This window comes from Mobula birostris, chromosome 23, assembly GCF_030028105.1.
Source record: "Mobula birostris isolate sMobBir1 chromosome 23, sMobBir1.hap1, whole genome shotgun sequence".
NCBI classification, from domain to species: Eukaryota; Metazoa; Chordata; class Chondrichthyes; order Myliobatiformes; family Myliobatidae; genus Mobula; species Mobula birostris.
Genome location: NC_092392.1, coordinates 53,421,911 through 53,449,832, shown reverse-complemented (window position 1 = coordinate 53,449,832; position 27,922 = coordinate 53,421,911). Strand labels below are relative to the sequence as shown.

General features: G+C 43.8%; 1 protein-coding gene across 2 annotated transcripts in view; it reads left to right on the top strand.

Moving 5' to 3' along the window:
• gys2 (glycogen synthase 2) overlaps positions 1–27,922 on the top strand; it is an 81,594-nt gene that overhangs the window by 36,201 nt on the left and 17,471 nt on the right. For both annotated transcript variants that reach the window (XM_072241834.1, XM_072241835.1), the window contains exons 6-11: positions 4,703–4,820; positions 8,735–8,855; positions 20,665–20,771; positions 22,066–22,125; positions 24,495–24,573; positions 26,147–26,260. In XM_072241834.1, coding sequence (XP_072097935.1) covers positions 4,703–4,820; positions 8,735–8,855; positions 20,665–20,771; positions 22,066–22,125; positions 24,495–24,573; positions 26,147–26,260 — 599 coding nt within the window. The remainder of the gene's footprint in view (positions 1–4,702; positions 4,821–8,734; positions 8,856–20,664; positions 20,772–22,065; positions 22,126–24,494; positions 24,574–26,146; positions 26,261–27,922) is intronic.

Genomic DNA, 27,922 nt, shown 5'->3' with positions numbered 1-27,922 from the left:
TGGCAGCTGTGGCCAAACGGTTGAATCTTTTTAAGGGGAAGTCGACCATGAGGAGAGAGGAGATGCACAGAGCTATCATAGAGCATTATGTGTCTAAAGGTGTGTTTCCCCAAGGGGAGCTGGAGGTGATATCTATGGGAAAACCTGGTGGAGACACAGTACAGGTGCAGATGGAAAAATTGAGACTCGAGCACGGGTTCCGGGTAAGACAGCTAGAACACGAAGAGAGAGAGAAACAGAACGGTAAGAGAGAGAGAAGCAGTTAGAACGGCAGGAGAGAGAGAGGCAGTTGGAGAAACAGAGGGAAAGGGAATTTGAGCTGGAGAGGTTAAAGATGATGGCAATGCAGGGGCCCATGCCGAACCAAGGTGGAGGGTTCAGGGCGACCCAGGAGGTTAGGCTGGTTCCCCCATTTGACGAGACCGATGTTGATTGGTACCTTCTCCATTTTGAAAAAGTTGCTGTAAGTCAGGACTGACCGAGGGATAAGTGGGCTATTTTGCTTCAGAGTGTACTTAAAGGAAAAGCCCAACAAGCTTACTCGGCTTTGTCCGCAGAAGATGCCCAGAGGTATGAGGTGGTGAAAGAGGCCCTCCTCAGGATTTATGAGTTGGTCCCGGAGGCATACCGGCAGAGGTTCCGGAATGCGAGGAAGCAGTGGGGCCGCAAGTATTTAGAGTTTGCCCGTGAGCTGCAGACATATTGTGAGTGTTGGTGCGCCTCGAAAGCAGTCAATGGGGATTATGACAGACTGCTACAGCTGATCCTGAGTGAGCAGTTTAAAGGTTGTGTCCCTGAAGGTATGAGACCCTACCTAGATGAGAAAGAGGTAGACACTTTAGCCGCAACGGCTAAGTTAGCAGATGAGCACGCATTGACACATAAAACGAAGTTTGCCCCGAGTAAAGGCTACCAGAAGGGTAGTCAGAAAGGCAGGGAGAGTCCGCCAGAAAAGTCAGAAAGTAAGCTGGGGACTAGTGAGAAGGATAAGGTAGACCGGGAGCAGTTTGGTAGGAAGTCTCCTGGGGTCGTATGCTATAATTGTGGGAAAGTCGGACACTTTCCGTCCAGGTGCTTTGCCCCAAAGAAGGAGACGGGGAAAGGAAAAACGGCGGTTCCGACTGGCTGCATTGAGCTGGTAAGCAAACCGCTAGGAGAGAAGAGGTCTGACAAAGTTCAGGAAGGGTGAGAGGTTTATCTCGGCCGGATTGGTGTCGGTGAAGGAGGGGTTAAACCCAGTTCCAGTATGGATCTGGAGAGACACGGGAGCGTGTCAGTCATTGATATTAAAGAGTGTGTTAGACTTTAGTTCAGAGACCCAGACTGAGGAGGTCAGGGTCATAAAAGGCATTGGAAAAGGGACTGAAGCAGTACCTTTGCACCAGATACACCTACAAAGCGACTTGGTCTCCGGACCGGTCACGATTGGGGTGAGGCCCAAACTACCGATGAAAGACGTGGAGGTCTTACTTGGTAATGACCTTGCCGGCGGAAATGTGTTCTCAGCAGTAAAACTGACAAGTCAGCCTGCCAGGATTGAGGCCCTGCCCATGGACTCACAGGTTCATCCTGTTTGCGCAGTGACTCGGCGTATGTCCAGGAAGACTGCCGAAGCTGATACAGCTCTAGCTGAGACGTTTCTACCAGCCTTGTACCAGGGGGAGGTAGAAAGTGAAAAGAAGGAGCGTAGTGGAACAGGAGGAAGTGAGGGAGCTGAGGCAGACTTAGCATTAGCCAGGAAGGAATTTGTACAGGCACAGGAGCAAGACGAGGAGCTGATGGTTTCGGCGGAGACAGCTCTCTCCGAAGCAGAATTAAAAAGGGAGCCAGTGGGCTATTGTGTGGAGGAGGGAGTGCTAAGGAAGAAAGGGAGACCAAGTACCGTGCCCGCAGATGAGGAATGGGGGATGGTGACAAAAATTTATGGAGATGAGATTCTTAACCTGGCCCACAAGATACCCTTCGGTGGACATTTTGGGGGGAGGAAAACAGTCGGCGGAATCATGAAAGAGTTCTACTGGCCACAGGAGGAAGGATGTTATTGACTATTGTAGACGTGAGTTAACACAGTTAGAGGCTATTAACATGTTAAAAGCTCACCACGATCAGAAAGCAGATCTAGCTGGTGATACATTGAAAATTAATGAGGCTAGGGTGCCACCTGATAAGGGGAGGACCCATTTTGAAAAGATAAGTGTGGTGCTGACCAGATGGGAGAACTCTATTGTGTTGACCAACTTTGCTGATGGGTTCTCTCACTTAATCCCCGAACAAAGCGACCCGTTACGAGAGCTAATTAAACGGCACACCCACGTATGTCCGAATGTCCCGAGGCGATGCAAAGAGCTGGGACATGGTGTTGCTGTCACATCAGGTCAGCCTAGTGAGCAACACCCCTATAGAATGATTAATTCAGTGACAAAAGGGCTAAAGAACACAGAAGTGTATATTGGCGATGTAGTGGTCTGGAGTGACACGTGGGAGGAGCACATTGTGACAGTAGAGGAGTTGTTTAAACGGCTGTTTGAAGCCAACCTGACAGTGAACCTCGCAAAAGGTGAGTTCGGCCACGTGAAGGTCACTTATCTGGGATTTGTGGTAAAACGGGCAGCTGGCACCGATGCAAGTTAAGGTGCGGGCTATCTCTGATGTCCCCACCCCAACAGACGAGAGCCCTGAGAAGGTTCTTGGAGATGGGGGGGGGGGTACTATAGGAAGTTTTGCAAGAACTTTGCAGATATTACCCACCCTCTTACTAAGCCCTTGCCAAAGAATGCTAAGTTGGTATGGGACGACCGTTGTTATCTTGGTCCGGGACGAAAACCACTGAGAAGTTACACTGATCACAATTCATTAGTGTCTTTGGCCACTATGAATTTTGCTAAGTTGGAGCCTGGTTTTAGAGGATTATTAAAATAACACATATAAAAGGAACGGAAAATGTGATTGCTGACTGTCTGTCAAGGTGTTGGCAACTTAAAATTCTCTGTATTAGCCGCATAGCTGATGAACATGTATGTTTGTGTGTGTCTAATAATGTATTCATGCCTATAATTTTTACCCCGGTAAAAACCCTTTGAAGGATAGGGGTATGTGACAAAATACCAAGTTATCAGAAGATTGAGGCCGATAAGAAAGACAATGGGGGAACATTCAGAAATGTTAATGGAAGATGAGAGAAATTAACGAAAAGAGACACAGTTCCAAGTATTGTTTAGACCGGTTGCTTTGAACCTGAACTGTTTGAAGTTTGATGGACAGGCGATACCCCAGCAGGGGGATAAAAGGAACCGGTTCGCTAAGGCAAGAGACACACCATGACACCACGAGATAACGAGACCCTGGAAGTGTGGTGTGCCCCCACAAGTTGGCGGGAGTTTTGGAGGTCTGGTCGCGGGACCAACCATAGACGCACAGGGTGAGAAGGTACGATCGGAGGGAACCTGGTGTGTGTGTCCACCCTTGCCTGGGTGCCGGGTTCACCACAGAAGAACGATCGTATCCGGAACGGAGGGGTCACAGTCGGTGACCTCAGAAGACATTAAAAAGGGCTCGCGCCGAAAACTAACTGCGAGGAATATCAAAGGTCTGTTGAATCCAATTTGAATATCAGCATTCGCTCTCTCTCTCTCTCTCTCTCTCTCTCTCTCTCTCTCTCTCTCTCTCTGTCTCTCTCTCCCCAACGGCACAACAGCGATTACTGCGAACTGAACTCTGTGTCACTTGAGACTGATCATTTTACCCCTAGGCTGCGATAGAGCTCGATTGATCCTATTATCCCAGTTCTGTGTACATGTGTGTTTTATCTTTGCTAACCCATTGCATTTATATCCTTACGTTTAGAGTACTGTGTTACTTATTTCTTTAATAAAACTTTCTTAGTTCCAGTAATCCAGACTCCAACTAAGTGGTCCATTTCTGCTGGTTTGGTAACCCAGTTACGGGGTACGTAACGGGGAAGAAGCCAGAATAAGAGGGTGGTAGTGGTGACGGAGGATGAGTACAAGCTGGCAAGTGATGGGTGAGCGATTAGATAAGTGGATGGGGGAGGGGCTTTGAAGTTGAGAAGCTAGGAGGTGATGAGTGGAAAAGGTAAAGGGCTGAAGAAATCTTACAGAAAAGAATGGACCATGAGAGAAGGGGAAGGAGGGACACGAGTGGGAAGCGATGGGTAGTTGAGGACAAGGGGTAAGAGGAGAGCCATAATGGGGGAATGGAAAAAAGAGAAGGGGGAGGGAGAAGAATTACCAGAAATTGAAAGCCGATGTTCATGCTGTCAGTTTGGAAGCTACCCCGGCAAAACATGTGTTGCTCATCCATCCGGAGGGTTGCCTCATCAAGGAAGTAAAGGAAGCCAAGGATCGACTCTTTTGTGCAAGCTCCAATGTTTCAATGACTCTCTTGGTATTTTGTTGTTGTTGGTAGACAGGCAGCATTCCTATTGGTGTATGACCTCCATGTCTAATGGGCATTGTCACATTTGATTACTTCTCACACCTGACTGTATTTTGGTACTCTAGTATAGGTGAGTGTGAATGTCAAGTTCATGATATTGATGGTAGTGTATGTTTCCATGCTAGACCACTTCCCTTGTTCCAATTCAAGTGCTGGCCCACTATGGTACTTTTAAAACACGTTACATCGTTAAGCCTGTGAAGTAACCACCACAGAAATCAAATTTCTATTTGTTAACTTGGTCTAGATGTAATCACACCTAACGGATTGAACATCAAGAAGTTCTCTGCCATGCATGAGTTTCAGAATCTGCATGCCCTGTACAAGTCTCGCATCCAAGAATTTATTCGGGGCCACTTCTATGGGTATTGTATGCTGCATTTTTGCATTTCTTAATTTCATTGTGTTTTGCAAAGTGCTAGGATTTTTGTATCCAACAAACGGTATATTGAGACACATAATTGAGAGTTACCACCTATTGAAAGCCTAAGATCCATAAAGCCATTTTCCAAGCTGATCAAGTGTTTGTGTACAGTGAGCAGACTAGTACACTGAAAGAAAACTTGGATGAATAGATACTTTATTGATCCCAAAGGAAAATGAGTGTCTCAGTATTATTACAAGTGCACAGATATACAAATATTAGAAGGGAAGTAAGAAAGAATAAAAAAAAAGTTGCCTCCAAACAGGAGGGGGTCAACACTTTCAGACTATAGGCTGATTCATTATAGAGCCTCACGGCCGAGGGTAAGGATGACCTCGTGTCGAGCTCTTTGGAGCAGCGCAGTTGTCTTAGTCGATTACTAAATGTGCTCCTCTGTTCAGCCAAGGTGGCATGCAGAGGGTGAGAAACATTGTCCAGAATTGCCAGGATATTCCATAGGGTACTTTCTTCTACCACAGTCTCCAGTGTGTCCAGTTTGACTATATAACAGAGCCAGCCTTTCTAATCAGTTTATTGAGCCTGTTGGTATCACCCATGTTGATGCCTTTGCCCCAGCACACCACCGCATAGAAGATTGTACTAGCAACAACAAACTGGTAGAACACGTGAAGAAGCCTGCAAACTCCAAGGGACCACAGTCTCCTCAGGAAGTAGAGGTGACTTTGGCCCTTCTTGTACGCAGCCTCTTGTGTTGGTGCTCCACTCAAGTCTGTCATCCTGGTGCACCCCCAGATACTTGTAGGTCCTCAGCACATCCACGTCCTCACCAATAATATTAACAGGGAGCAGTGCAGGCTTGGTCTTCCTAAAGTCCATCACCATCTCCTTTGTTTTACTGATGTTGAGCTGCAGATGATTCAGCTTGCACCATTTGACAAAGTCCTCCACCAGGACCCTGTATTCATCCTTCTGTCCTCCCTTTATACACCCAAGTATAAAGTACCAAGGCATTGGTTTTTAGAAATAAAAAATGGAAGAGCATGCAAACACTCCCAAAGATAGTTTGGAAATAAAGCCTAGCAATTCTTAAGCCCCGAAAAAATTCTTTCCAATGGAAACAACAGTTACAGGAATAGTACAGGAGGGTTCCTGTACTGTGGAAGACGTCCTGCCTCGTCCCTGTGCCAAAGATGCTGCGCCCCAGCGGCCTCAATGACTACAGACCAGTGGCATTGACCTCCCACATCATGAAGACCCTGGAGAGACTTGTTCTGGAGCTGCTCCAGCCTACGGTCAGACCACATTTATATCCTCTCCAGTTTACCTACCAGCCCCGACTAGGAGTTGAGGCTGCCATCGTCTTCCTGCTGAACTGTGTCTACGCCCACCTGGACAAGCCAGCGAGCACTGTGAGGGTCATGTTTTTTGACTTCTCCAGTGCATTCAACACCATCCGCCCTGCTCTGCTGGGGGAGAAGCTGACAGCGATGCAGGTGGATGCTTCCCTGGTATCATGGATTCTTGATTACCTGACTGGCAGACCACAGTACGTGTGCTTGCAACACTGTGTGTCCGACAGAGTGATCAGCAGCACTGGGGCTCCACAGGGGACTGTCTTGTCTCCCTTTCTCTTCACCATTTACACCTCGGACTTCAACTACTGCACAGAGTCTTGACACCTTCAGAAGTTTTCGGATGACTCTGCCATAGTTGGATGAATCAGCAAGGGAGATGAGGCTTTGTACAGGGCTACGGTAGGAAACTTTGTCACATGGTGTGAGCAGTATTATCTGCAGCTTAATGTGAAAAAGACTAAGGAGCTGGTGGTAGACCTGAGGAGAGCTAAAGTACCGGTGACCCCTGTTTCCATCCAGGGGGTCAGTGTGGACATGGTGGAGGATTACAAATACCTGGGGATACGAGTTGACAATAAACTGGACTGGTCAAAGAACACTGAGGCTGTCTACAAGAAGGGTCAGAGCCATCTCTATTTCCTGAGGAGACTGAGGTCCTTTAACAGCCTGCCGGACGATGCTGAGGATGTCCTACGAGTCTGTGGTGACCAGTGCAATCATGTTTGCTGTTGTGTGCGTGGGCAGGAGGCTGAGGGTGGCAGACACCAACAGAATCAACAAACTCATTCGTAAGGCCATTGATGTTGTGGGGATGGAACTGGACTCTCTCACAGTGGTGTCTGAAAAGAGGATGCTGTCCAAGTTGCATGCCATCTTGGTCAATGTCTCCCATCCACTATATAATGTACTGGTTGGGCACAGGAGTACATTCAGCCAGAGACTCATTCCACCGAGATGCAACACAGAACGTCATAGGAAGTCATTCCTGCCTGTGGCCATCAAACTTTACCACTCCTCCCTTGAAGGGTCAGATATCCTGGACTTATTTCATAATTTACTGGCATAATTTACATATTACTATTTATGCTTCCAGTACTATTTATTATTTATGGAGCAACTGTAACGAAAACCAATTTCCCCTGGGATCAATAAAGTATGACTGAGTTTCATGCTCCTTCAGCAGTGAGAATGGTTGTGTTGGCCACGGATAATTTTACCAAGACATCGTGTGCAAACCTGTTTGAAATTCAGTTCATTATTAGGCTTCCTAGAATCATACTGATCTAGCTGCTGCAAATCATCAGTTCTTTGTTTCCTGATATTTGCTTAGACTTTCTGAAGCAATGCATTCATTTAGAGCATTTCTATGTGTAGAATAATCTGGGAGGAGAAATACCATTCTCTCAGGCAAAATGTGCAAAATCAAAACTCATAATTTCATTGCATTTATATTGCTCTCCTGTACTGCACATTCTCTGTAGCTGTCACATTTTGTTCTGCATGTTTTGTGTTACCTTGTTCTACCCCAATGCACTGTGCAGTAAATTAAATGGATCAACTATGCAACAGAAGGTTTTCATTGTACATCAGTATAACACCATAAAATATAGGAGCAGAAGTAGGCTATTCGGCCCATCGAGTCTGCTCCAGCATTTAATCATGGGCTGATTCAATTCTTCCAGTCATCCCCAATCCCCTGCCTTCTCCCCATACCCTTTGATGCCCTGGCTAATTAAGAACCTATCTATCTCTGCCTTAAACACATCCAATGACTTAGCTGCTCGTGGCAACAAATTCCACAGATTTACCACCATCTGGCTAAAGTCATTTCTCCGTATTTGTTCTAAATGGACATCCTTCAATCCTGAAGTTGTGCCCTCTTGTCCCAGACTCTCCTACCTGTTTATGTGACAATAACAAATCAATTCCATTGGTATTATTTGTAAAAACATAGAACAGTACAGCACCGGAACAAGCCCTTCAGCCCACAATGTTGTATTAAATTAATTAAATTAGTAATCAGATGCCCAACTAAAGTAATCCCTTCTGTCTACACAGTGTTCATATTCTGCACGTTCTTCCTTTTTTTGGCGTGTACGTCTGTGTGCGTGCATCCGTGCATGTGCGATGTTGGCAGGACGATGTCTTTTTCATGCCTTTACAAGGTGCGGAGCGAGAGAGAGAGACTGTGTGGAGCGCCATTCCTCACACAGACATTTTGCAGTATTCTTCCCTTTATTTTACAAGGTCAAGTTGCAACCTCGACATTCAACCCGGCACGGATGGAAAGTGTACTCGGGAGCGGCCCCGACTGGGTTCGAATCCGGGAACCTCCGTTCCAGAGTCCGGCGCTGATGTCAATGTGCAACAAGCCGGCCCTCTGCACATTCTTCTAAGAGCCCCTTGAACACCTTTAGTAATTTGACTCGTTCACGCGTGTTGATGTAAACACAACAGTATTGAGTAGTATTTTTATGAATGGAAGAAAAGTGTTCTAGTTGCTATGAATATTTAACAATTTTGTTAAATTTTATCCCAGCCACCTGGATTTCAATTTGGAAAAGACACTCTTCTTCTTCATTGCTGGCAGATATGAATTTACAAATAAAGGAGCTGACCTGTTCATGGAAGCTTTATCAAGGTTAAACTTTCTCCTTAGGGTAAGAATTGTGGCAGGTTTTTTTTTTAACAAGTGCAAAGTTCTGTTATATGCTTGTGTTGAATTGTAGCAATAATACTTTACTTCCACGTTGCCATTATGAACTTGTTCTGTAATTGAACAGTATTAGTTTAACCAATGTTTAAGGTATCCATTTGAGGGGTATGCAGGTAATAAATCTCACCTAGATGCTACTGTTTAAATTGCTGGTTTATTATACGAAGTGATTTCATTAAATTATCATGCATTAAACCATTTCATTTGCGGTGTAAGTAAACTATGCTCAAATTGTAAAAACCAATACAGGTTTCCCCCGCCATCCAAAGGTAGAGCATTCCTGTGAAACGGTTCATAAGCCGGAATGTCGTAAAGCGAAGAAGCAATTACCATTTGTTCATATGCGGAAAAATTTGTGAGCGTTTGCAGACCCAAAAATAACCTACCAAATCATGCCAAATAACACATAAAACCTAAAATAACAGTAACATATAGTAAAAGCAGGAATGATATGATAAATAAACGGCCTATATAAAGTAGAAATACTTCTCTGCGATCATTGCCTGCACTGTTCTCCGTAGCGAAGATCTCACGCAAGCACTCTCGGCAGGAACACTCTCTCCAGTAACCTTTAAGCTATGAAGCTGCCAAATCATACCAAATAACACATAAATACACAGCCTATATAAAGTAGAAATAATGTATGTACAGTGTAGTATCACTTACCGGAATTGGGACAGCGCAGAGCACACTGATGATGGTATGTTAGGCTGAGTCGTCAGAGTTTGGATGGTGTAGTGGCCCCCACCCTCCGAGCAGCGACCCGATACCGATCCGCGAAGCATGCAGTGGTGCAGCGGTAGCCGGGACGCACCCAACACATCTTTAAGAAAAAAGCCGAAATAAACAAGCTAATTAATTAAATGTCGCCTGGCACGTAAATGTCGGCCCAGATCTGAGGCGACGCAATGGGCAATCGCATCTGATCTGGGCCGACATTTACGTGCCGGGTGGCACCTAATTAATTAGCTTGTTTATTTCAGCTTTTTTCTTAAAGATGTGTTGGGTGCAGCCCAACTACCGCTGCATTCTCCGCGGCAGTGTATCGGTCCGCGGCCTGGGGGTTGGGGTGGTGGGACACTGGGGTGTCATCTCATCGTCGTCTGTTTCCATCAGGGCAGGGAGGTCATCTTCTTCTATGTCTGCCTGCCTCGATGTTGAAGGTCGAGGTTTGTCGTCTGCTGTGGCTGATGTGGAAGGCTTGCTTGACTGCTTATCCTCGCGCATTTTTCTATCATACAGTTCTTTGTAAGCACTCAAACCATCTTGCAAATATGCCCTAAACCGACGTACCCTTTCAAAATTAAAGTTGTACTTTTCTGCAATCATTGTTGTCAATTGCAGCGAAAATCTCATGCAGTTGTTTCACATTCAGTTCCTGGACGACTTCACTTTCGGTCTGTTCGCTACTGCATTCGGTTTTGATTCTTGTCCTTTCCATTTCCAACTGCATCAGCTCTTCATCTATCAGTTCTTGGTCATGGGATGCCAAAACCTCTTCAACGTCATCTTCGTCAACTTCCACAAGCCAAACTCACTTTGTCCTTACTTCTTTCACCATGATCGAAATGCTTAATTATGTCTAGTTTTATAGTAAGTGTAACACCCTTACGAGCTCTTTTAGGCTTTTCCGATACCTTAGAACTCATCTTGCAAATGGCTGCTTACAGGCATGTGTTTAAGCAATGCCGGCGAGAATGCCATTCCGCGGGAGGAGCGGCTGCTCAGGGAGTGCTCTACCTTTTTTCGCGCGCTGCCTTTTTTCGTAACAGTGAAAACACCTGTTAGCGAAAACAGGTAACTAATGTAGGTCTTTCGTAATAGTGAAGTTTCGTAAAGCGAACGTTCAGAAAGCGGGGGACACCTGTAAACAGAAATCAGAGCCATTGTCATCCTGAGCACCACCACTACTTGGCTCTTTTTTAAATAAGCATCAGAGCCATTTACTTCCTTCCCTCGACTCTATAAGCTTAATTTCTCTTTACTATGCCTGTTCCCCTGAAAGACAAATGTTAAGACAGTGGGAATTGAGACCAAAAACTTATTCAGCAGGTCAGACAGCATCTGTTGCGGGGTGGGAGGGAGGCAACAACCCCTCATCAGAACTAGTAAAAAGAAAGTAAAGTTGGGTTTAGGTTGCTAAGAGGGTGGGGAGGGCTGAACAGAAAGTAGGATATCTCTAAGGTGAGACCAAGATTGCTGTAGGAATGCCATTGTAGAGGCTGTCCGGTCTGTGGGTTAATAGGAGCAATTAGAGAGGGGAAATAAACGGAAGCTTTGACAAGAGAGTGAGTTGAAACAAAGGAATATAACTATAAAGCATGAAGTACATTCGGCTGCAGCTCCTTGAAGATCGTGTTAGGGATCTGGAGCAGCAGCTGGATGACCTTCGGCTTGTACTGGAGAGGGAGGAGATAATCTATCAGAGTTACAGGGAAGTAGTCATCCCAAAGTTGCAGGAGGCATGTAGCTGGGTGACTGTCAGGTGGAATGGAAATATAAAGGGGCATTTAGAGCAGAACACCCCTGTGGCCATTTCCTTCAAACATAAGGACATCACTTTGAATACTTTTGTGGGGGATGACCTCCTGGTGAAATGCCACGGCATCCGGGTTACAGGCACTGAGCATGGGTCCGTGGTGCAGATGGGAAAGGGAGAAGGGAGCGGTAGTGATAGGGGACTCAGTAGTGAGGGGAACAGACAGGAGATTCTGTGGACATTAACGGGACACCCGGATGGTATGTTGCCTCCAGGTGCCAGGGTCAGGTATGTCTCCGATCACGTCTGCAACGTTTTGGAGAGGAAAGGAGGGCAGCCGGATGTCTTGGTACATATTGGTACCAATGACATAGGAAGGAGAAGCAATGAGGTCCTGTAAAGAGAATTCAGAGAGCTCGGTAGAAAGCTGTAATGCAGGACCTCCAGGGTAGTAATTTCTGGATTGCTGTCTGTGCCATGCGCCAGTGAGGGTAGAATCAGGATGACTTGGCAGATAAACGCGTGGCTGAAGAGCTGCTGCAGGGGCAGGGCTTCGGATTCTTGGATCATTGGAATCTCTTCTTGGGGAGGTACGACCGGTTCAAAAGTGACGGGTTGCACCTGAACCCGAGGGGGACCAATATTCCCGCGGGCAGGTTTGTTACAGCTGTTGGGGAGGGTTTGAATTAACTTGGTAGGGGGTGGGAACTGTAGTGATGGGACTCAGGATAGGACAGATGGTTTTAAAAAAAAAGGTAAAGATAGAGTGCAGTCAGACTGTCTGGATGGGCAGACAGGTGATGGGACATAGTCACAGCCAACAGGGATGTAAAACCAAAAAGGATTGCAAATACAGTACTCAAGGTGTTACATAGAAACATAGAAAATAGGTGCAGGAGTAGGCCATTCGGCCCTTCGAGCCTGCACCGCCATTTATTATGATCATGGCTGATCATCCAACTCAGAACCCTGCACCAGCCTTCCCTCCATACCCCCTGACCCCCGTAGCCACAAGGGCCATATCTAACTCCCTCTTAAATATAGCCAATGAACTGGCCTCAACTGTTTCCTGTGGCAGAGAATTCTACAGATTCACCACTCTCTGTGTGAAGAAGTTTTTCCTAATCTCGGTCCTAAAAGGCTTCCCCTTTATCCTCAAACTGTGACCCCTCGTTCTGGACTTCCCCAACATCGAGAACAATCTTCCTGCATCTAGCCTGTCCAATCCCTTTAGGATTTTATATGTTTCAATCAGATCCCCCCTCAATCTTCTAAATTCCAACGAGTACAAGCCCAGTTCATCCGGTCTTTCTTCATATGAAAGTCCTGCCATCCCAGGAATCAATCTGGTGAACCTTCTTTGTACTCCCTCTATGGCAAGGATGTCTTTCCTCAGATTAGGGGACCAAAACTGCACACAATACTCCAGGTGTGGTCTCACCAAGGCCTTGTACAACTGCAGTAGTACCTCCCTGCTCCTGTACTCGAATCCTCTCGCTATAAGTGCCAGCATACCATTTGCCTTTTTCACCGCCTGCTGTACCTGCATGCCCACTTTCAATGACTGGTGTATAATGACACCCAGGTCTCGTTGCACCTCCCCTTTTCCTAATCGGCCACCGTTCAGATAATAATCTGTTTTCCTATTTTTGCCACCAAAGTGGATAACTTCACATTTATCCACATTAAATTGCATCTGCCATAAATTTGCCCACTCACCCAACCTATCCAAGTCACCTTGCATCCTCTTAGCATCCTCCTCACAGCTGACACTGCCGCCCAGCTTCGTGTCACCTGCAAACTTGGAGATGCTGCATTTAATTTCCTCATCCAAGTCATTAATATATATTGTAAACAACTGGGGTCCCAGCACTGAGCCTTGCGGTACCCCACTAGTCACTGCCTGCCATTCTGAAAAGGTCCCGTTTATTCCCACTCTTTGCTTCCTGTCTGTTAACCAATTCTCTATCCACATCAATACCTTACCCCCAATACCGTGTGCTTTAAGTTTGCACACTAATCTCCTGTGTGGAATCTTGTCAAAAGCCTTTTGAAAATCCGAATATACCACATCCACTGGTTCTCCCCTATCCACTCTACTAGTTACATCCTCAAAAAATTCTATGAGATTCGTCAGACATGATTTTCCTTTCCCAAATCCATGCTGACTTTGTCCGATGATTTCACCGCTTTCCAAATGTGCTGTTATCACATCTTTGATAACTGACTGCAGCAGTTTCCCCACCACCGACATTAGGCTAACTGGTCTATAATTCCCCGGTTTCTCTCTCCCTCCTTTTTTAAAAAGTGGGGTTACATTAGCCACCCTCCAATCCTCAGGAACTAGTCCAGAATCTAACGAGTTTTGAAAAATTATCACTAATGCATCCACTATTTCTTGGGCTACTTCCTTAAGCACTCTGGGATGCAGACCATCTGGCCCTGGGGATTTATCTGCCTTTAATCCCTTCAATTTACCTAACACCACTTCCCTACTAACATGTATTTCGCTCAGTTCCTCCATCTCACTGGGCCCTCTGTCCCCTACTATTTCTGGAAGATTATTTATGTCCTCAGTGAAGACAGAACCAAAGTAATTATTCAATTGGTCTGCCATGTCCTTGCTCCCCATAATCAATTCACCTGTTTCTGTCTGTAGGGGACCTACATTTGTCTTTACCAATCTTTTCCTTTTTACATATCCATAAAAGCTTTTACAGTCAGTTTTTATGTTCCCTGCCAGTTTTCTCTCAATCTTTTTTCCCCTTCCTAATTAAGCCCTTTGTCCTCCTCTGCTGAACTCTGAATTTCTCCCAATTTCTCCCAGTCCTCAGGTGAGCCACTTTTTCTGGCTAATTTGTATGCTTCTTCTTTGGAATTGATACTATCCCTAATTTGTCTTGTCAGCCACAGGTGCACTACCTTCCTTGATTTATTCTTTTGCCAAACTGGGATGAACAATTGTTGTAGTTCATCCATGCAATCCTTGAATGCTTGCCATTGCATATCCACCGTCAATCCTTTAAGTGTTATTTGCCAGTCTATCTTAGCTAATTCACGTCTCATACCTTCAAAGTTACCCCTCTTTAAGTTCAGAACCTTTGTTTCTGAATTAACTATGTCACTCTCTATCTTAATGAAGAATTCCACCATATTATGGTCACTCTTACCCAAGGGGCCTCTCACGACAAGATTGCTAATTAACCCTTCCTCATTGCTCAAAACCCAATCTAGAATAGCCTGCTCTGTAGTTGGTTCCTCGACATGTTGGTTCAAAAAACCATCCCGCATACATTCCAAGAAATCCTCTTCCTCAGCACCTTTGCCAATTTGGTTCACCCAATCTACATGTAGATTGAAGTCACCCATTATAACTGCTGTTCCTTTATTGCACACATTTCTAATTTCCTGTTTAATACCATCTCCGACCTCACTACTACTGTTAGGTGGCCTGTACCCAACTCCCACCAGCGTTTTCTGCCCCTTAGTGTTATGCAGCTCTACCCATATCGATTCCACATCTTCCCGGCTTATGTCTTTCCTTTCTATTGCGTTAATCTCCTCTTTAACGAGCAATGCCACCCCACCTCCTTTTCTTTTATGTCTATCCCTCCTGAATATTGAATATCCCTGAACGTTGAGCTCCCATCCTTGGTCACCCTGGAACCATGTCTCTGTGATCCCAACTATATCATAATCATTAATAACAATCTGCACTTTTAATTCATCCACCTTGTTACGAATGTTCCTTGCATTGACACACAAAGCCTTCAGGCGCTCTTTTACAACTCTCTTAGCCCTTATACAATTATGTTGAAAAGTGGCCCTTTTTGATGCCTGCCCTGGATTTGTCGGCCTGCCACTTTTACTTTTCTCCATAGTACTTTTTGCTTCTACCCTCACTTTACACCCCGCTGTCTCTTTGCACTGGTTCCCATCCCCCTGTTGTATCTCAATGTGTGGAGCACAAGATCAGGAGCCAGTGATCACTATTATTTGAGTTTAACTTAAAATTTGATAGGGAGAAAGTAACATCTGACATAGCAGTATTTCAGTGGAGTAAAAGAAATTAGTGGTATGAAGGAGGAGTTGACCAAAGTAAACTGAAAGGAGCTGCTGGCGGTGATGTCAGCAGAGCAGCAATAGTGCGTGTTTCTGGGGAGAAAATGAGGAAGGTGTAGAACATATGTATTCTAAAAATGAACTACTCAAATGGTAAAATAGTACAACCATGGCTGACAAGAGAAGTCAAATCTATTGTAAAAACCAAAGAAAGGGCATACAACAAAGCAAAAATTAATGGTAAGATAGAAGATTGGTAAGTTTTTAGAAACCTACAGAGAGCAACTTAAAAAAAAAAAATCATTAGAAGGGAAAAGGTGAAATATGAAAGCAAACTAGCAAACAATATCAAAGTGGACAGTAAGCTTTTTCAGGTATCTTAAAAATAAGAGAAATGAGAGTGGAGTTGGGACCACGAGAGAATGAGGCAGGAGAAATAATGGGGGAGAAGGAGATGGCTGATGAACTAAATGAGTATTTTGCATTAGTCTTCACTGTGGAAGATAACTAGCAGTGTGCCTGATGTTGTGTGTGAAGGAAGAGAAGTGGGTCAGTTACTGTTACAAGAGAGAAGGTGCTCAAAAAGCTAAAAGACCTAAAGGTACATAAGACACCCGGATCAGATGAACTGCACCCTAGGGTTCTGAAAGAGTTAGCCTTGGAGATAGTAGCGACATTAGATCTTTCAAAAATCATTGCACTCTGACGTGGTGCCAGAGGACTGGAAAATTGCAAATGTCACTCCACTCTTTAAGAAAGGAGGAAGGCAGCAGAAAGGAAATTATAGACCAGTTAGCTCGACCTCAGTGATTGGGAAGATGTTAGAGTCAATTGTTAAGGATGAGATTATGGAGTACTTGGTGACATAGGACAAAGTCAGCATGGTTTCCTTAAGGGGAAATCCTGCCTGATGAACCTGTTGGAATTCTATGAGGAGATTACAAATAGGACAGATAAAGGGGATGCAGTGGACTTTCAGAAGGCTTTTGACAAGGTGCCACACATGAGGTTGCTAACCAAGTTAAGAGCCTGTGGTACTACAGGAAAATTACTAACATGGGTGGAGCATTGACTGATTGGGTGAAAGCAGCAAGTGGGAATAAAAGGTTCCTTATCTGGTTGGCAGCCAGTTACTAATGGTGTTCTGCAGGGTTTGGTTTTGGGACCACTTCTTTTTATGCTGTATATCAGTGATTTAGATTATGAGAACACTCAGTCCTCATTTATTGTCATTTAGAAATGCATACATGCATTAAGAAATGATACAATGTTCCTCCAGAGTGATATCACGGAGAAACAGGACAAACCAAAGGCTAACACTGACAGAACCACATAATTATAACATATAGTTACAGCAGTGCAAAGCCATACCATAATTTGATAAAGAACAGGCCATAGGCACAGTAAAAAAAAAAAGTCTCAAAGTCCCGAGTCAGTCGACTCCCAAATCCCCAATAGCAGGCGGCAAAAGGAAGAAACTCCCTGCCATAAACCTCCAGGCACTGACAACTGCCGATGCATTGGAAGCACCCGACCACAATGAGACCGTCCGTCCGAAAACTATGAGCCTCCGCCCAGCCCCTCCAATGCGGCCTTCGACCTCGCCCGGCTGCCGAAACAAGCAAAGCCGAGGATTCGGGGCCTTCTCCGGAGATTCCAGACCACACAGTAACAGCGGCAGTGAAGCGGGCATTTCAGAAGTTTTTCCAGATGTTCCTCCATACTCTCACATCTGTCACCACCAAATCAGACTGCACAGTCCCCTACTTGACAAATAACAGACATCACCGCCGAAGTGGCTGTGCGCGCTGCGTCGCACCGTCATTTTCTTCTCTCCGCCTCTTAGGTGATGGAATAGATGGGTTTGTTGCCAAGTTTGCAGATGATATGAAGATTGGCGGAGGAGCAGATAGTGTTGAGGAAACAGATAGGATGCAGGTGGACTTGGACAGATTAAGAGAATGGCCAAGAAAGTGGCAAATGAAATAATATAATGTTCAAAAATGCATGGTCAAGCACTTTGGTAGTAGAAATAAATGTGCAGTCTATTTTCTAAACAGAGAAAATCCAAGAATTTGAGATGTAAAGGGAATTGGGAGTCCTTGTGCAAAACACCCTAAAGGTTAACTTGCAGGTTGAGTCAGTGGTGAGGAAGGCAAATGCAATGTTAGCATTCATTTCAAGAGTGGGGAAATGATGCTGAGGCTTTGTAAGGCACTGGTAAGGCCTCACCCTGAGTATTGTGAACAGTTTTGGGCTCCTCATTTAGAAGAGATGTGCTGGCATTGGAGAGGGTCCAGAGGAGGTTCACAAGAATGATTCCAGGAATGAAAGGGTTAGCATGAGGAACGTTTGTTAGCTCTAGGTCTATACTTGCTGGAATTTAGAAGAATGAGGGGCGGGATCTCATGGACACCTTTCAAATGTTGAAAGGCGCAGTCACAGTAGATGTGGAAAGGATGTTTCCCATGGTGGGAGAGTCTAGGACCAAAAGGTTACAGCCTCAGGATAGAGGGGAGTCCATTGAAAACAGATGCGAAGAAATTTCTTTAGCCAGAGGGTGGTGAATCTGTGGGATTTGTTGCCACGTGCAGCTGTGGATGGTCTTTGACCCGAAACATTTAACTGTTTTCCTTTCCACAGATGTTGCTCAACCCTCCTGAATTTTTTCTGCATCTGGTATTTTTATTTCAGTTTGCAAGCATTTGCACACTCATTTTCTTTTCAAAGAAATTTAGTTGGGTTTCTGCTCGAGTCATTTCAAGGTGTCGGGGGTTAATTGCACATGTGATGTCCTTTCACCTGGATCTGGAGCAATATGGAGTTCTACAAAAGCTGTCATTATTGTGCTACAATGGACCGCATCAAGTTAACTAACAAAGCAAGATTGGGTGTTTCAGATTTAATCTGAGAAATCCTGAATTGGGTCCTTATGAATTTAGATGGAGCCATTCATTTAATGAGCTAGTAAAAACACAGTGGTCACTTTATTAGGTACACCTGTACACCTTAAGGCAAATAACTTGTAGAGAACTATTCATACAGGTGTATTTCAAAATGCTTTATGATGGGATAAAGTGTGAACATGAAAATAACATGGAAAAAAAAACAAACAAACGTTAGAAGGATAGTTAAGTATTATTTGCTGGCATTTAAGTGTCAACTGCATCCCTTTTAGCTCTGGGTATTGAATTCCACAGTTTACAAGCATAATAACCTATCCCTCAACTTCATCAAGACAAAGGGATTGGTTGTTGTCTTCAGAAGGAGTAGCAGACCGCACGACCCAATTTACATCGGTGGTACGCAAGTGGAACAGGTCAGAAGCTTTAAGTTCTTCGGGGTCAATATCGCAAATGACCTGACTTGGTCCAACCAAGCAGAGTTCACTGCCAAGAAGGCCCCTCAGTGCCTTTACTTCCTGAGAAAGCTAAAGAAATTTGGCCTGTCCCCTAAAACCCTCACTAATTTTTATAGATGCACTGTAGAAAGCATTCTTCTAGGGTGCATCACAACCTGGTATGGAAGTTGTCCTGTCCAAGACTGAAAGAAGCTGCAGAAGATCGTGAATGTGGCGCAGCACATCACACAAGCCAATCTTCCGTCCTTGGACTCACTTTACACCACACTGCACGCTGTCGGAGCAGTGCTGCCAGTATAATCAAGGACACGGCCCACCCAGCCAACACACTTTTCGTCCCTCTTCCCTCCGGGAGAAGGCTCAGGAGCTTGAAGACTCGTATGGCCAGATTTGGGAACAGCTTCTTTCCAACTGTGATAAGACTGCTGAACAGATCCTGACCCAGATCTGGGCCGTACCTTCCAAATATCCGGACCTGCCTTTTTTTTTTTTTTTTTTTTTTTTTTGCACTACCTTACTTTCTATTTTTCTATTTTCTATTTATGATTTATAATTTAAATTTTTAATATTTACTAATTTTTACTATTTTTAATATTTTGTAATCCAGGGAGTGGGAAGTGCAGAATCAAATATCGCTGTGATGATTGTACGTTCTAATGTCAATTGTTTGGAGACAATAAAGTATAAAGTAATAATTAAAATAATAAAACAATTCTGTGATCCACTCCAGTCCCAGTCTGAGAATTTTCACCCACAGTAGTCTTTAGAGTTTACAGAGAATGGTTTGAGAAACAATGAACATTAAGTGGCAGTTCTGTGGGCCAAAGCGTCTTATTGATGAAAGACAAATTCTGCACATGCTGGAAATCCAAAGCAGCAACCACCAAATGCTGGACGAACTCAGAGCAGGCAGAAGACAGTCCTGAGAAGGGTCTCTGTCCAAAACGTTAATGGTTATGCATTTCCATAGATGCTGCCTGACCTGCTGCGTTCCTCAGCTTTTTGTGTGCTGCTTTGTTAATGAGAGATCCGAGAAGAAAGGCCAGACTGAATCAAGCTGACAGGAAGGCAACAGTAACTCAAATCACCACACACTGCGACAGCACTTTGCAGAGGGGCATCACTTATACTTTATACTCTATTATTGCCAAACAATTGGTACTAGAACATACAATCATCACAGCGATATTTGATTCTGCACTTCCCACTCCCTGGAGTACAAACATTAAATATTAAAAATAGTTAAAATTAGTAAATATTAAACATTTAAATTATAAATCATAAATAGAAAATAGAAAAATGGGAAGCAAAAAAAAACCGAGAGGCAGGTTCTTAATTTCCTCTCTGTACTCAAACTCATACGGCCTACAATTGTTGTGTCACATCACACAACGTGTTGAGCCTTGAAGTGGGCTGCAGCATAAGAACACCACAAACATACACTCAGTGGACTCTTTAGGTACAGGAGCCCAATCAATGTTAATACAACCAGGAGCCTATGACTGATTAAACTTGGAGTTCCCTTCACTAGCACATTTGGTAATCAGTTGTTAGTGTTCAATGTTCCACTCATTCATAGAGTCTTGAGCTACTAAAAGAATCCTAATTTTATGAAATCTGACCCAGGACAGCTTAGTTTTTCAGTAGTGCTTGTTCGATGCACTGTAGTTGCGTCCCTGTAGAAACACTGGGCAGGTGCTGTTAACGGAAAGCACGACACAATACAGTTTTCAAACCTAGCCAATTAATGGCTCATAGTAGATAGTGAAGCATTCTCTACAGAGATCCTTTCCTATGCAGGGTGTAAGAGGAGCTGTTCTGTTTACATGTAACATATCTTTTTCTTATCAGGTTCAGAAATGTGATGTAACCGTTGTGGTATTTTTCATAATGCCCGCCAAAACTCACAACTTTAATATCGAAACCTTGAAGGGGCAGGCAGTCAGGAAACAGCTATGGTAATATCATCTTTTTTCACACTTTTTAAGCATTCATTAATGCGTTTGAACAGTTAACCTTATCTTGTGGCCTCTGGGTCATGAACGAGTTAAATTGCTCCAGATTCTCATGTTTTGATTATTGATTTTTAGTCTTACTGAAACAATTTAAAAATAAAACTTCACACAGAACTTTGTTCAAATATACTGGATTGGAAACTTAAACTGTTAAATTTAGGGCAAACTGAATCCTCTTCTGGAAGTGAGAGGCAAGCAATGACTATCAGATAGCAGCCATGAGGAAATGGAGGAGGGGCAAGGTTAACAAATGCCTCTTTGCTATAGCTGGAGGAGTACTGAAGTTTCTGTTTTTATCACATCATTGAATGCTTGATGACATTACTGGACATTTGTTGAGCAAAGTTTCAAATTTTTGAAATGGCGGAGGCGGGGGAAAGCTGTTTTGTGAGGTACAGCGCAGCTGGTTATAGTCTCCAATGCACCATTGATAATACAAGGAAATAATTCGAGCACCTGTACCCCTGGTGAATTTCACTGCCAATAAAACCTGAACTGTAAGCATAGCAGCTCCTAGCTATAAACTTGCAGATGCAGCATCTGTGCGCTGACCAGGCCTGGTTATGCAGAACAATTGATATATGTTAATTATCACAATTTGCATATTTTCCTATTTTACAGCTGAGTAATCAGAACCTCACTGTGACCAACTGGCTGCCTTTACACACTTCAGAGTGACTCTCATGCACTCTGAGCACTTGGTACTGCAGATCCCACTTGTAACCAAGGGTAAACTCACCAGGCTGATGATTTAAGTTACAAGTGAGGAACTAACTAAAACTAAAAAGAAACACATTGTGTGAATTTAGATGTGAAGGCTGATGTCAGGTGTTCATAGTGACAAGTTATCTTCGTGGTCTCTGAATTCCTTCTCTGGTCCAGTATCAAACCTAATGAGTCTGTACATTTGACTCTTGTGCAAAGCCTTAGGGAAAGATTTGCACTGGAATTGTCCATATCCATTGTTTTATTCAGTGCTGGAAGGAAGGATAGATTTAACTGGTATGACTCCTGTAAATATCCCGGCTGTGAAGTGAATCCCCAAAATGGCATATAGGAAGGATTAGATGGAGAGAATGTTGGTACGGAATATTTTTGTGCCCTAGATATCTACATTGTCAAACACTGGTGATGTGGATATGCAGGGTACACAGGAAAAATAACTGGTGTTTACTGAGTGTGTTTATATAAAACACTAATGTGCCATATGATGCTTTTGTATGTTTATTGTTCACAGGGATACTGCCCATTTGATCAAGGAGAAATTTGGAAAGAGACTCTATGAAGCATTGTTAAAGTAAGTTACACAGGTCCTTCATAAAATTACAAATAAAATTACAGGTGTGCTCATTAGTAATAGCATTTGATTGTTAGTGTTTTAAAACTTAGGCATACGGCATGGAAACAAGCTCTTTGCACTAACTTATCTATGTTTACGCAAGTTGCTAACTACACTGGTCTCATTTTGTCTGTTTGAATGTGCTTGAGATGATACTCCTTTGGACATGAAATAAACAGAATATATCTGTGAGGCAGCACTGAGTTATTTTCCATGAGCACATACTGAGTATCTTGCATCTGTGCTGTCATTAAACTTGTACTAGCTTTCACCACACACCTGTTTGCATTAATCATAATGTAAGTAATACCAAGCATAATCTTAAAACAGTAAATACTGGTTTGTTTAGTGTTTCTAGAGCCAAGCACATAAGATCTGGCCTTTTGCTCTTGTGCACCAAAACCCTGCAATAGTTTGCTGACTGAGATACACCAGGCTAGGACTATGGAACACTTCAAAACACTTATAAAAGCCTTCTTTTTAAATTTGGCCTACTTGTAGGATTACTTAATGCCTTTTGATGTTGGTTACATTTATATCATTTGATATATTCAATTGCGCTCTATTCTATGTAATGTTTGTCTTATTTCAGGGCCCCAAACAGTCCTTCCAAGTGAGGCAACACTTCACTTGTGAGTCTGTTGGGGTCATCTATTGCATCCGGTGCTCCCGGTGCGGCCTCCTCTACATCGGTGAAACCCAACGCAGATTGGGGGACCGCTTCATCGAGCACCTCTGCCATCCGCCACAACAGACAGGATCTCCCAGTAGCCACCAACTTCAACTCTGCTTCCCAGTCCCATTCAGATATGTCCATACATGGCCTCCTCTACTGCCATGATGAGGCTAAACTCAGGTTGGAGGAGCAACACCTCATATACCGTCTAGGTAGTCTCCAGCCCCTTGGTATGAACATAGAATTCTCCAACTTCTGGTAATTCCCTCCCCCTCCCTTCTCCTATCCCTATGTCACTCTGTCCCCTCCCCCAGCTGCCTATCACCTCCCTCATGGTTCCGCCTCCTTCTACTACCGATTGTGTTTTTCCTCTATTCCTCCTTCACCTTTCCTGCCTATCCCCTCCCTGCTTCCCTTCTCCCACCCCTTTATCATTCCCTTTACTGGTTTTTCACCTGGAACCTACCAGCCTTCTCCTTCCCACCCTCCCCCCACCTTCTTTATAGGGCCTCTGCCCCTTCCGTCTTCAGTCCTGACGAAGGGTTCCGGCCCGAAACATCGACTGATCTTTTCCACGGATGCTGCCCGACCTGCTGAGTTCCTCCAGCGTGTTGTGAAAAGAAAATTGTTAAAAAATGTATTAAGATCATGAGTTGCAGAGTCCTTGAAACTGAGACTGTAAGCTGTGGAACCAGTGCAGAGTTGAAATGATTGAAGTTATCAGTGACAGCTGGGAACTCGGTTCCTGGGCATTAGTGTTTCCATACCAGGGCGTGCTGCATATTGAGATGATTGGGGCATTAAATTCTATCTGGGCTGCCTCCAACCTGTTGGCATGAACATTGATTTCTCTAATTTCCAGTGATTTTCTCTCCTCCCCCAGCCCCCTATCCTTCTGTCTTTCTCCATTCCCCATTTCTGTCTCTTTTCCTCACATCACCTAACTTTGGTGTCCCTCCTTCTTCCCTTTCTCCCATGGTCCACTGTTCTCTTCTTTTGGATTCGTTCAGCCCTTTACCTCTTCCACCTATCACTTCCCAGCTTCTTCATTTCCCCCTTCCCCCTGACCTGATTTCACCTATCACCTGCCAGCTTGTATTCCTTCTTCCCCACCCATCCCACACTTACTCTGGTTTCTTCCCCCTTCCAGTCCTGATGAAGGGTCTCGGCTTGAAACTTTGACTTTATTCCTCCGCTGAGTTCCTCCAGCACTTTATTTTATTTCGAAATACATTTCTAAAATATTTAGATTTATTTGGAGAGGCCCTTCCGGCCCTGCAGGCCATGCTGCCTAGCAACTCACTGATTTAACCTTAGCCTAATTGCAGGAAAATTTACAATGGCCAATTAACCTACTAAACAATGTCTTTAGACTGTGGGAGGAAACCGGAGCACCCGGAGGAAACCCACACGCACGGTGGAAGGAACGTATAGGTTTGCTTACAGAGGACATTGGAATTGAACTCTGAATTCTAACACCCTGATCTGTGATCATGCTTTGCTTTATGTTCCCCTACTGTACATTTTTGCTTTCAAGGAGACTAATTTAATATGAAGGGATATTACGTAGACTCAGCCTAACTTGCACCAAGTGCAACAAAATTGCTTTAATCTATCCTGTTAATACCATACCTATGCTATGTGTTTACAGAGGAGAAACTCCAGACATGACCAAGTTCCTTGATCGGGATGACATGACGATAATGAAAAGAGCCATTTATGCAACGCAGGTATGCCTGGGATTAGAATCATTGTTTCAGCAGGGTGGGTGGGTAGGTATTTAAAAACTATATTTTCCCATGTTTGAGAAAGAAACTGTATAAATTCATGTAAATTGCATGAAACTATTGATTCTGAAATTCTTTAATTTGTATCTTCTGATTGAATCCTCAGGAGGGACTGGTAAGGATTTTTCGTGAACTTGATGTCCAAGGATTTCCATTGCAATGACATCTTAATGTTTAGCATATTAACATCTTGGGTGGTTTTAAAATATTGTTGACACTGGATTTGGCAATGGTTATCTTTGGATGTGATTTGGGCCGTGATTTTAAACAATCAATCTTGCATATTTTAAAGACTTGTTTAATTTTGTACCTATTGCCTCCTGATTTTTTTTTTAATTCTGATTAGAACCATTTTTGCTATCCCCCTCAAAACTGTTCTCCCATTTTGCACACGTAATGCTGAGGGAACTCAGCAAGTCAAGCAGCATCAGTGGTTGATATTTTGGGAGGTCTGAAATGTTGACAGTTATTTCCCTCCATTGATGGTGTTCGACCTGCTGAGCTCCTCCAGCATTTTGTGTGTGTTGCTCAAGATTTCCAGTATCTGCAGAATTTATTGTCTCTTCTTTTTTTTTTAAGATCATTCCTTTAGTGGTTCGTAAACCCTCCACCCATTTTTTGAGCCCTATCCCTCTAATAGCATTACTGACCTCTGCCTTGAGTTTCAACTGCAATGAGGAAATTTTTTCCAAAAAAGGAAGAAATGCAATATGTAAACTATTCTCTGCTGGGGTGGCATGGGAGCATAGCAGTTAACGTAATGCTATTACAGTACCACTGACACAGGTTCAATTCCACACTATCTGTAAGGAGTTTATAAGTTCTCCCTGTGTCTGCATCGGTTTCCTCCCACATTCCAAAGGTGCACAGGTTAGTAGGTTAATTGGGCACATGGGTGTAATTGGCCAATCAGAAGTCTGGATGTCAGTCTGATGGCTAAATCCTAGAAAGGGACATTGGAGACTAGTCCTGTAGTTGGAATGTCCGTGTGTGTGGAAAGAGGATGGTCTTTGCTGCTGTTTTGTTGTTCGTTGTGTTCTGTTTCTTTTTTTTTTTGTGCTGTGTTATTCTGCCAAGCATTCTGGCCCTGCTATGCTGCTGCTGGAATGTGTGGCAATGCTGCTGGGGTGTGTTGGTTGTTAACGCAAACTATCTGTCTATTTTGACTGTCTGTTTTAATGTACCTGGGATAGATAAATGTGAATTTGAATCTAACTGGAGAGCCATGGGCTCATTTGGCCAGAAGCCCTGATATCATGCTGTATCTAAATCTATTTTTGCAGTACTTTGATCTTAATTTGTTTTGTTTTCTTCAATTCAGAAGGGTTATCTTGCTACTTAATTTTTTTTATTGGTTGATACCACAGACTTTGTGCCTTTTATCAACGAGTGAATTCTATTCATGACCCCAACTGTGAATTTAAAGCTTACCAGTTTTATTGCATGAGGTGTTGCTAAGACGTATTGCTGTTACTGCACTTACTGATTTTTGGAGCTTTTACCTCCCTAACTTCAGCGTCACACATTGCCTCCAGTGACCACCCACAACATGCTCGACGATGATAAAGACCCCATCCTCAACACCATCCGACGAATCGGACTATTCAACAACCGGGCTGACAGGGTCAAGGTTTGTAATTGAGCTGCTGTCCATGGGTGAGGGAAGCATTGCCTTCAGCCCCAGACTGACTGTCTACCTCCTTGTATATTCTTCTGCTGTCTGATATCAGTCTGTGCTCAGAATATATTGTCATTAAACAATGAAAGATCTTGAGGGCATAGTATTAAGGCAATTGGGGGTCTAAGGGGGCAACTTCATGACACAGTATGGTGTGTGTGTGTGTATATAGAATGAGCTGCCTGAGAAGTGGTAGGTACAGTAATAGCATTTGAGCAACACGTGGATAGGGAAGATTTCGATGGATATGAACCTCTTGGTCAGCATGGACAAGTTGGGCTGAATGGTCTGTTGTTGAGTATGGTCAAGTCACTGTATAGATAGTGTAGATGTCCATAGAGTTTTCTGGCAAGATACGGAAGCAGATTGTCAGGCCTTACTTCCACGCAGATTCAGCTGCTGCCCAGGCCAGGACCTAGCTGGATTTGAACTCAGGATCACTCGCCTCACAGTCCAGTGCTGATGTCACTGCACCGCTGGTCGGCCCACGTTATTACTTGAAGGTGTAACATGCCCTGCTTTCTTGGCAAATCCAGAACTCTGCGATATTACGGCCTTCACTGTTTTGGAAAGGGGGATTTACTTAATGCATCACTGATGTGAATTTATTTCAATTGGAGATCTAATCCCATAATTTTGATCTGCTCACCCACCGCCATTGCCTATCACTGGTTTCTGCGTCATGTTTAAATGAACGTTGTCCCCAGGTGTTGCTGATTGAGGCTGGAATCATTGGAGCAAAGCAGATCAGATACAACTGCAATGTACAGTGGTATGACAACTGGTCTGCAGAGTGCCTAATGAGGTGGAGGGGATGCATTTCTAAAGATTAAATTTAAAAATAAACTGAATTGAACTGCATCTTAATGAGGTGAAATGTGGATATTGTTTAGACTGGTAATTATTTTAATGAAAATAAGCATTACTTTAATGAGTACAGATGGCTGAAGGGTTGGCTTCCCTCGTTGAATGTGTTTCTGGATGGCAGGTGCAATTAAATACTGTGATCTATCATTCAGAGTTTGGTGAGGCATTAAAGGGATGAAAGGTTTGTGGCATTGATTACCTTCCCTGAGAAAATCATGCAGGACTACTTGGGGGTGGAGGGGGAAGAAACTATTTCATTGTATTTTTGATTAGTAAAGTCTAATAAACTTGACCAATTTCATTAGTAGATAGTCATAGAACACCACAGCACAGAAGCAGCTCCTTTGTCACATCTATTGCATGCCACGTTGAAATTCAGCTTACTCCCATCTACCACATTGAGCCCTCCACACCCCTCTCATCCTTAACAAGATCCAAAGTTCTCTAAATTGCAAATGAACCTGACAGCTTGTTTCACACTTGCACCACCTCTGAAAGAAGTAGTTTCCCCTCAGAATCCTTTTAAATATTTCACCTTCCACTGTTAACCTATGACCTCCAGTTCAAGTTTCAACCTCAAGGGGAAAAGGCTACGTATATTTACCCTGTCCATAGCCCCATAATTTTGTATGCCTCTATGAAACCTCCTGTCATACTCTGGTCCAGAGTATGAAGTCCTAACCTATTCAATATTTTCCTATAGCTCAAGTCCCTAGTCCTGGCAAAATCTTCAAATATTCTTGCTCT